Source organism: Tupaia chinensis, unplaced genomic scaffold (assembly GCF_000334495.1).
Source record: "Tupaia chinensis unplaced genomic scaffold, TupChi_1.0 Scaffold000294_5, whole genome shotgun sequence".
In the NCBI taxonomy this organism is placed as follows: Eukaryota; Metazoa; Chordata; class Mammalia; order Scandentia; family Tupaiidae; genus Tupaia; species Tupaia belangeri.
Window position 1 is genome coordinate 2,929,649 of NW_006159782.1, and position 10,955 is coordinate 2,940,603.

Below are 10,955 nucleotides of genomic sequence, written 5' to 3' on the forward strand. Positions count from 1 at the left end.
GTTAGCGTAATGGCTATGTCGCTGGACTCCCATGTAGTTGACTGTGGTTCGCATCCCGGACCCTGGCGGCTTAAACTCACACCGGGTGCATGTGCGTGAATGCCCAAGATCCTGAGAGGAGAATGGAGGAGAAGGGATTGCGGTGTGGCCACCCCCTCCCCCGGGGGGGTGATTTCTCGCTTTCTGTCTCTCTTTCTGGCGAGCACATGCGCCCCATAGCAAAAACCTCTCCAAAAAAAATAATAATTAAAATATGTAAGTAACAAATTTAAATCAAAATTTGGGAGTGGGTGGTAGGGATGCCGATCAGACATGGTGGCCCTGTGGAAATGCAACATTCTACGATGCACAGGCCATATGGAAGGGCCTAGATCTGGGTGTCCTGAGGTCTCCATGCATGTGCTGGATGCAAGCACACATGTGCCCATGATCCTGGCTGGCTGTGGCTGAGGAAGGACTGTGGCATAAAGACCCCATTGGGGTGTTTGTTTCTCTCTTTCTCTTGAGGAAGAAGTAAATAAATAAATGGACTTTAAAAATATTTTCTGGAGCATTCTGTCTCTACCACACTTTCACATTTTTTCCCCAGATGTGGTCCATTCTACTTCTTGTTTGTCTCACCTAAAAATTAGCCTCAAAATGCAACCAATTACTGCGGACCATGAAAAGCAGGGAGTGCTGAATGCCCTCTAAGAACTGGCCCTCTTTCTTAAATAATCCATCAACAAGAAAGTATGAGGGAAGAGACTAGGCAGGAGGTGGTCAGACCATACTTCCAGATCCCCACAACCTGGAGGCCCCAGCCTCGCATTTTCCCAAACTGCTCCCCTGGATAAAGGCCTCCTGGGCTCTGCCTCTGACCTGGTTCAACTCACCTGTAAGATCCAGTGGCTACTTTGTCCCCATCCACCATCAAAAACCTTGATGACAGGGTTCCCTTGATCTTTCCCGTGGGCATGTAGAAGCCAACGCCTGTCACAGAGCGCACACGAATGTTCTGTTGAGAGGAGAAGTGCCGTCACCCGGTTGGAGCAGGCCAATGAGGTTCTGCACCTCTTGTCCATGGGTCCTTCCTGCTGGATCCTGACTTCACTAGACTCTCTGCTTCCTACAGCCTTACATGTGGGCAGTAGGAAGTCACCGAATCTTGCTCTTGCCTACCTGCAGAGCTCCCCAGGAGAGAACCACAATCCTAATTTTGAACCTGACAGTGAAGTCAGTGATTCCATAGGCTGAGTACGCCATGACTGGGCCAGAGCTGCCTTCTTCAGTCTCAGCAGCTTTGGGACAAGATGTAAGCTGGTCATGTTACTTAGGAGTTATCAGTTCACAAGGCTTTAGGAAGAAGAAAAGGGGTGGAGCTCTTAAACCTCATCTGAGGCCCTGAATTGGGACGAGGCAGAAGGGGGAGCCAGAGGAAGAGGCAGAGGGAGTCTCTGTCTCACCTCATGCCCCACCACTCCCAGCCCCAGTGGTATAACTTACTCGAATACGGAAGTCAAGGAGTTCCAGGCCCTGACACATCTCCAAGAAGTGCTTCACTCCTGCTTCATCCAAGATGATGTACACTGGGACCCGGCGCTTAGAGGCAGCATCCACAATGTCTTGGAAGATATCGCAATCAGTGAAGAGGTCCATAACCACAGCAATGACCTGGCCAGAGAAGGGCATTGTTGAGGCAGGTCCTGACACTTACAGACACACCCTGCCCATGGAGAATCAGCTTGTCTTGGGGTAACTGGTGGCCAAGAGCCAAACACCCCTGGCACCTCTCCCAGGTTTTCCTCTTCCCCACCCACTTTTGCACACAGCTGAGCCTAGGAAATGGGCCTGAGATACAGGGTTTCATCCTGGGCAAATCCTACCACCACACCCTGGGGATTTTCCAGAAACTACTTTGGGGGAAGTTCTAGGAGGCTGAGGAAAGTTGCTCCTGCTGCCCTGGGGAAACAAGCAAGTGCAGAGATGCAAGGGACGGGCTTGTCTCTATAAGCCGCAGATCTGCACAGACACTGCTTTCTCAGCAGGCCTGGGTGCTTTGATCTCCCTGCAGCTGTGCAAAGCCCTGCGCTTCCCTAAGCACAGGTCTGGGCAGAGCTCCAGATGGCTCAGATTCTCCTGGCCTCCAGGTGAATCTCCCACCCATCCTACTCCACCTTCAAATCAAAGTCCCTGCTTAGGACCCTCCTCTTATAACATGGAAGGTAAGGCCTTTTTAACCTCGGCTTCCTCCACTTTCCAACACAAACTACCCACTGCTCCAGTCACAGGTTTTCTTGTTGGCCCCAAACACTATCCATGTGATGCAGAGAAAAGAGCCTCAGTTTTGGCAAATCTGAATGATTACGAGGCCTCACAGGTGGAGTGACGATGTAAAGACAGATAAGCCAGAAATAAATGCCTTTCATACACCCTGTGGGTTGATCACCCTTTGGCGTCAGAGAGATCCGTCTTTAACCTTAGGTCCACAATTCTCCAGTTAAATGACCTTAAGCGAGTAACTTAATCTCAGTGAGCCTCTGCTTCGTAATCTATAAAACAGGGCTACTCTGTACTTTATGCATTTGCAGTGGGATTAGGGACAACATTTGCAGGCATCAGGTCCCATGCCTTGTATGTATGTACTGGGTTGTCAGCAAAGTCATGACGCATTTTTGCACAGAAAAACAGAAAAATATGCCTTGACTTTTCTGATGACCTAATAGTAAGTCCTCAGTGAATGGTAGCTACTTATAGTCAAGGGGTTGCTGTCGTAACTGAAAGCACCAACTCCAGAGTCAAGCAGAGCAGGCCCGGTATTCTGGCTCCATAGCTGGCTTGACAGTGCACCAGCTTCCCTGGCAGCAAACAACAACACCTATCTCTAAGGATGTTCATGAAGACTTAGTAAGACAAACCATGAAAGAACTTAGGGTGGTACTGGCCCAGGGTAAGGTCAATAAGCTTCCATGACTGTCACTATCACTACTATCACTTTCACACACACTCTACCACTGCCGTCATCTCTCCTGCCCCCCACCCTTCATGTGTACCATTTAAGGCTTGTCATACCTCTTACACTGGGAATCAGTCATGCAAGTCTGAGTGATTACTGGGCTGCAAAGGCAGAGTGATGATAGAAAGGCAGATAAGCCCCAATGGCTATCTTTAAGGGGTTAATCCAAGTGGAATGATAAGACATTTACACAAAATAACTAAGGCATTAAGGAAAGGAGATAGATGCTCTCAGAGTTACACAAATGACATGTGATGAGGGGGAGGGGGAAGAGGGAAGGAGAGGGACTGAGCTAGAAAGATAGATGTTACTTCTAGCCGGGAGAGAACAAGAAATACTTCACTAAGGGGACTGAGACTTGAAGAATGGGAAGGCTTTGGGTGCCCCAAGAAATGGGCAGGGAGGAAAATCAAGCAGGGAAGCTAGCTGGGAAACACAAGTATGCTCTGCACATGGGCACTGGGCCAAGGTGGTGAGTCAGAGCTCTGCCTTCCTGGGACAGGGACACATTTTTCCATTCCACATACAGGTACCAAGTGGCTTAGCCAGGGTCTGAGACTGGCATTTCAGGCAAAGAGCACAGCACAAGCAAAGGTGCTGGGACAAGTAATTTTATATGCTCACTTGGCCATGGTGCCTACATATTTGGTCAAATGTTTTTCTGGATATTTCTGTGAAGGTGTTTTTTGGATGAGATTAACATTTAAATCAACAGAGTTTGAGTTAAACAGACTACCTTCCACAATGTAGATGGATGGGTCTCATCCAATCACTGAAGGTCTTAGCTAAACAAATGCTGACTGACCTCCCCTGACAGGAAGGAATTCCAACAGACTGCCATTGGACTCAGACTGCAACTCTGTCCTTGGTCTCCAGCCTGCTAGCCTACCTTACAGACGTTGGATTTGACAATCCCATGAGCCAGTTCCTTAAAATCAATCAATCTCTCCCCTGTCCTCCCACAGGGGAGAACCCTTGCTATTACAGGCACAGAGGATAGGAATCAACTCGTACTAAATACTTTCAGCGCACCCCATGCTGTTTCATGTGCTTTAGGTACATTTTTTAATCTGACCCTCATAACTTCTCTAAGAGAAAGGAAAACCGTTATTCCCATTTAAAACTGAGAGAGTAAACACAAAAGGGCAAAGTAATGTGTCCAAGATTATACAGCCAGCATGTGGCAGACAAAGCATATACATACACACACACACACACACACACACACACACACACACTATCCGATTCCAGAGTCTTCATACAGAAGGAATTGTTGTTATAAGGTATTTTAGAAACACTGAATCAAAAACTGGTTCTTTAAAGAGACTAAACAAGATAAACACACATTTGACAAGACTGACATAAAGAGGGGAGATGCAAATAATGCTGAATGGAAAGGGAGAAATAACTATAGACACAACAGAGATTTAAGAATAGGCTCAGCTATGGTGGGGCAGATAGTGCCAATGCTTGGGAGGCTGGAAACCTCCATGGACTCAGTTCTGGGTCAATTTAAACATACCAGGAATGGTTGTGTGCGCCAGTTATACGAGCTAACTGGGAGGCTAGGGCAGGAGAATCGTGACAGAGAGATTATGTCAAAATATATAGCTCTGGGCCAGCAACTAGTGTAATGGTTACACTGCTGGATTCCTACTTAGCTGACCTGGGTTCAAGTCCCAGACATAGCGGCTTGAAACTCACACCAGGCAGGACCAGCAGATGGTATAATGGTTACATTGCTGGACTCCCATGGAGTCAACCATGGTTCAAGCCCCAGACCTGGTGGCTTAAAACTCATGCCGAGCCCATGTGAATGTATGCCTAAAATCCCAAGAGGAGAATAGGGGAAAAGGGATTTTGGTGTGGTCATCCTCCTTTGTGGGTGGGTTGTGATTTCTTGCTTTCTTTCTCTTGCTGTCTCTACTGGCTGAGGCTTAAGGTGGATCACAGTGATAAAACCCTGTTGAGAGTGCCTCTTTGTTTGTCTGTCTCTCTCATGGAAGAAATTTTTTAAATAAGCTTTAAGGCAAAACAAACAAAAAAAGACAAGATACTTGTTAAAGTCATAGTCCAGGGAAACCAGCAGATAATGTACTGGTTACATTGCTGGACTCCCATGAAGTCAACTGGTTCAAGTCCTAGACCTGGTGACTTAAAACTCACACCAGGTAGGGAACCAGCAGTTGGCGTAATGGCTATGTCGCTAGACTCCCATATAGTCAGTTCAAGTCCCAGACCTGGTGGCTTAAACTCATGCCGGGTGCATGGGCATGCGCGCCTGCCCAAGATGCCAAGAGGAGAATAGAGAAGAGATTGTAGCATGGCCATTCCCCACTCCCCAAGCCCGGGAGATGATTTCTCACTTTCTCTCTCACTGTCTCTGTCTAATTCTCTTTGGCTAGCACACACACGCTAAGGCAAAAAACTCTTAAAAAAATACTCAGCTCTGTTTCTTTCCCTTTCCCTTTCTTCCTCTTTCCATCTCTATCATAAAGGGGAACCCTCCCTCAAAAGGCAAAAAATGGTAAAAAGAGGGACCAGCAGTTAGTGTAATGGCTATGTTGCTGGACTCACACGTAGTCGACCGCGGTTTGCGTCCTGGACCCGGTGACTTAAACTCACGCCAGGCGCGTGTGCGTGCGTGCCCGAGATCCCGAGAGGAGAACGGAAGAGAAGGGATTGTGGTGTGGCCATCCCCCTTGGGGGGTAATTTCTCGCTTTCTATCTCTCTGTCTTTCTCTGTCTTTCTGGCAAGCGCACGCACCTTATAGCAAAAACCTCTCAAAAAACAAAAAGGTAAAAAGAATATCAAGGCTAATTATATAATAAGAAATTTCAAAATGCAAATGATATAGGGCACACTAAAAAGTGAATTAAACGTATCACAATCAAGCAAGGCTTACTTTAGGAATGTAAGGATGATTCAACATAAGAAAACTTATATTAACTGATAATATTTATGGGGTCAAGAAGGAAAACATTATATAATATTTTAATACTTTAAAAAGTGTTTTTGGTAAAGTTAGATCTCTATGTGTGGCTAAAATTCTCAGAAGCCTAAGAATAGAAGGGATCATCCTTAACTTGGTAAAATCTATTTACAAAAAAACCATATGAAACATTTTACTTAACAGAGAAATTTAAGAGGCAAGCCCTTATATCTCAGGGAAGTCAAGGATACTCACTATCACCACTACTATCCAACATGGTGCTGGAGGTCCTACATAATACAGGGAAAAAAGAAAGAAAACAGGAAAAGGTGAGAGAGATTAGAGAATATTATCTAGAGATGATATAATTTTCAACAAAAATCTAGTATCAAGAGAAAGCTATTAGAAATGACAAGATAATTCAGCAATATTGCTAGAAGAAAAACTTGCAAAAATCAGTAGCCTTCTACTCTAGTAATAATCAAATTAAAAAAAGAGAAAAAGAAAAAGAATAAAAAGAAGGAAAGAGTTTAAGACCCATTCACAATTACAAGTGAAACACATAGTATCTAGGAAGTAATACCTTTATAGAGAAATTTTGAAAATCCTCTTAAAGAACACTTAAAAATATGTAAATAAATTAAGAGATAAATCATGAAGAGATAATATGATTTAATATCTAAAAATTCAATTCTCCCCATATTAATAAAATGCAGTACAAAGAAGGGGATCATAGTGTGACCAGCAAGGTTCCAGAAACATGAGTCATAAAGGCAAATAAAACTAAAAAGAGACCTCTAACGAACTAGAGATTTCCTGTTCAGATAAAAGATGTCATGGGACCAACCAGGTGGTATAATGGTTAAGACAGCTAGATCCCACATGGCCAACTGTGTGGTTGAGTCCTGAACCCAGCAGCCTGAAAAACATACAAGGTGCACGTGTGTGCATGCTCAGAATCCCAAGAGGAGGAGCAACTGTGGCATGGCCGTTTTGCCTTGTTGGGGGGGTGGCGTCTTTCTTCCTCTTTCTCTCTCCCTGGCACATGCACACACCCTATAGAAAAACAAAGCAAAAACGCTCTCAACAAAGATAACTGATGGTAACACGGGGTGTAATATTTACAACCAAGAGGAATTAATAATATTCAAGTGATCCTTGAAAAATCACACACACAAAAAAAAGATAAAAAACTGCTTAGAAGAATGGGCAAACGATATAAACAGGCAATTCCCAGGAAGAGATACTTGAATGGCTAATAAGAACATGAAGAGAAGCAGATCTCATTAATAAGAACAAAAATTTAAATGAAAACACAAGGTGAGAGAAAGAGCATGAGCACTTTACAACTATGATATTAACTACAAATTAGAAAACTGGATAATCCTGGACCAGCAGATGGTGTAATGGTTACCTTGTGGGACTCCCACGTAGTCGACTGCAATTTGAGTCCTGGACTTGGTGTCTTAAAATTTACACCGGGCTCATGTGCATGCATGCCCAAAAGCCTGAGAGGAGAATGGAGGAAAAGGGATTGTGGCATGGCCATACCCCCATGGGGTGACTGATAATTTTCTGTTTTTCTGTCTCTCTCTGTCTCTCCAAAGAGCACACATGCCCTATAGCAAAATCTCTTTTAAAAAGAAAACTGGATAATCCTAAATTTTGGTGAGTGGGGCAAAGGGCTCCTCATTCATTGCAGGTGGGAGGGAACACTGGTGTAGCTATTTCATAGGGATGGGCAGAGCTTAATAGATGTAAGTATCTGCATAACTATATGCCAGTGACACCACTCTGGGCCATGCACCACAGAGACTCTTGCATCTTTGCACAGATCTTTAAGAGAGCAGCAGGGACAAAGACGCTCACTGCTGCTTTCTTGAGGATTCAGGGAGTTGGCAGTACCTTAGATGTCTACCTCTAGAATACTAGGTACAGAAAATGTGAAGGATGTCCATGACAGAACACTTCCTAGCACAGACGCAAAGAACTAGTTCTTTTTTTTTAATTTCTTTTTTTTTTGGCGGGGGGGAGAGTTTTTTACTATAGGGCACATGCGCTCGCCAGAAAGACAGAGAGAGAGATAGACAGAAAGCGAGAAATCACCCCCCGGGGGGATGGCCACGCTGCAATCCCTTCTCCTCCATTCTCCTCTTGGGATCTTGGGCACGTGTCTGGTGAGAGTCTAAGCCACCAGGTCCAGGACTCGAACCACAATTGACTACATGAGAGTCCAGCAACATAGCCATTACGCCAACTGCTAGTCCCTGCAATGAACTAGTTCTAAGTGCAGCAATTTGGACGGTTTATTTTTTTTCAAATGGATAGTTCAACAGAGACCAGAGGATGAGCTCCATGACCTAATACCATTTACGTAAATAAAAGCACACTACATCAAATAATACTGCATGTTTTTCAAGGATGCAAACATGTCCAAGGACACATTCTAAATGCCTGTGGAGGACCGCCTGTGCAATGAGAACGGGAAGGGAGAAAAGGAAAAGGTAAAATAAGAGGTGCCTTCATGGAACCATGACGGCCATGCACCACAAACTGAGGTACACAACCCTCCCCACACTTGAGGTCCAAAAGAAGCCAACGACCAACCCAACAAAGAGTACATTCAGGTCCTCTGGTTGGGCTGGCACAGTTCTGTGGAGGTACGGGGTAGGGACAAGGGAGTTGAGCTAGATCATGGCAGGGTTGGCCAGAGGGTGTGTGTGCTTGCCAGAGGGAGACAGAGGGGAAGAGAGAAAGCAACCCCATGGGGGATGGTCACGCTGCAATCCCTTCTCTGCTTCTTCCTCCTTTCTAGATTTTGGGCTTGCATGCATATGTTCCCTGCATATTTTTGAGGCTGCTGGGCCCAGGACTTGTGGACAAGTCAGTCACAACTGCACAGTTGGCCATGTGGGATCCAGCTGCCATAACTAGCTTGTGGGAGGCAGGGGAGGTGAAGAAAACAAGTCCCTGACAGAAAAGATTTTGACACCGTGATCCACTCCAGCTTACAGCCAGCCCTGGGTCATAGGCAAGTGGGTGCCCATCACACTCAGGGAGGTCTCCAGATTAGAACTGGGAACCTCCCCATGTCAGCCTCACATTTTACTGCTGCACCATCTGGCCCCAAAGTGAGTTTTAACAGGACACTGCAGAGTTCAGGTCTCATTCCATCAGAACACGGTTCCCGGAACGCTGAGGCTTGGCCCCTGCTCCTGGTGCCCCTGGCAGCTTATCTCTCCAGTGTTGTCTGAGGCCAAAGTCCAGAGTTCTCTCTGGGTCCAGCTCAGAACACACCCTCTGTATGTCACTGAGGACAGCTTGAATGGCTCAGAGAAGTCCTTCTTGTATGCATGCTCTTACTTTTGTTTGGTAATTGAGAAAGCGAGGGGAGAAACTGACCTGTCCTCGCCCCATCTGCCCAAGGATGTGAGCGGGGCAAGTCCCTAGGGCCCTCCTTTCAGGATGCTCAGACTGCGACACCCCGGTGAGAGCCAGCCGTCTGTGTCACTACCAATTAAACAATGAAATATCTGTAGTAGAAAAAAAATCAATTGCTCGCTGACTCCTGTGATGTCGTTGCAGAGGAGAAGTGATAATTACCCTCGGCTTTGGTCTCTCAGGGCGCTGCTTGACATTCAGCGCCTGGGCATCAGGCCCAGCAAAACCACCCCCACCCCCTCGGCACCAGTGGTTACATGCCCATGTGACCCTCCACGCCCAGCCCAACTTCAAGGCTGCCAGTGCAGACGGAAAGTCAGGGTCTACGAAGGGACGTCACAGCCTCAGCATTGGGAAAGAGATTTCACAGGGAGGAAGATTCTCCTCTCCCACCATGGGCTGCACCCCCGCCCCCATCGACAGCATCGTGTACTTGGTTCCCTCCTGATGTGCAACACCTGGGAAGACAGGGTAATTCGAGGTGGCTGTAGATTTTAGAAGCTGTCGCAGGCACGCTGGCAAAGAGGCTCTGATGTTGTGAGGCTTCTCCTCGGGTGTTTCATGAGCCGGTCTTCTTTGATATCCTGCCTGGGAGGTAGGCGGGGGAGCGAGGTGGGTGAGGGAGACTCAGAGTGCCCCTCTATCTGCCATTCAACTTTAATTAAACTGCCAGCTTTCCAGATTCTCTTTCTGGGCACCTTAATTATCATTAGACAACAAACATGATAAAAAGGGCTTCACCACACCCCTGCCCCCAGCCCTGGTGCACATGGACGACCCAGACTACAGAAGGCTGGGTTCTCCAGGACACCCAAGCCCAGCAGGCCCTCTCTCCTCCACACACCCTCTCTGGGTCAGCTCCTTTTCCTTCCTGCTGGTACTGAGGCCCAAGGGTAGGCCTTCTTCATTCTTAGCACACTCCTGGAGTAGCTTCCTAGTTGATCTCTCCTCTGTCTCTGCCCTCTGGTTCACTCCCCACAGCAGAAAGTCCCTTAAAACAACAGACTGAGGAGCCAGTGGGTCCTGGGGGCCCTCAAGGGAGGGCAGAACTCGTGACTTGGCATTTCAAGGGCCTCATGATCAGCCCCTTCCTCCTTTCCAGTTCAACTAAGGCCACCTCTGCACCTGCCTGCGGCTGTGCACAATGACCTAGTTACCCTAATGCAAGGTTTTGTCACTGTGGCACTGTGGACCTTTGTTGCTGGGGCTGTTCTATGCATGGTAGGGTACTCAGCAGCATCTCTGGACTTGGCCCATTAGAGTCCAATAGCATCACCCCGAGTCATGACAACTAGAAACATCTCTAGACAAATAAATGTTTCCTGGGGAGCAAAATGGTGCCCTCCTCCCTTGAATGCCATGTGCTAATCAGGCACTTTCAAGCCTTTGTTCCTACCCCTTTCACACCTCTATGAAACATCCATGTAACTGTCAAGAAACGTCCATGTAACTGTCAAGACTCAGCCAAGAGCTTCTTGAACTTTTCCCAGCCAGTAATGCTAACCACTACCTGCCTCCTGCCCCTCCCCCTTGCATTCCAGGCAAGTCGGAGTTTCCTGACACCTCCCTGCATAGTTCACTCACTG

The 10,955-nt window shown here is 46.8% G+C and overlaps 1 protein-coding gene across 1 annotated transcript in view; it reads right to left on the minus strand.

The window, feature by feature from the left end:
• The window catches only part of SACK1F (scaffolding CK1 anchoring protein F), a gene marked incomplete at its 5' end in the record, with an annotated part of 36,735 nt that overhangs the window by 10,481 nt on the left and 15,299 nt on the right, over positions 1 to 10,955 (minus strand). Inside the window, 2 exon segments of the mRNA XM_014588701.2 lie at positions 876 to 997; positions 1,486 to 1,653. Of these exon segments, the coding sequence (XP_014444187.1) occupies positions 876 to 997; positions 1,486 to 1,653 (290 nt within the window).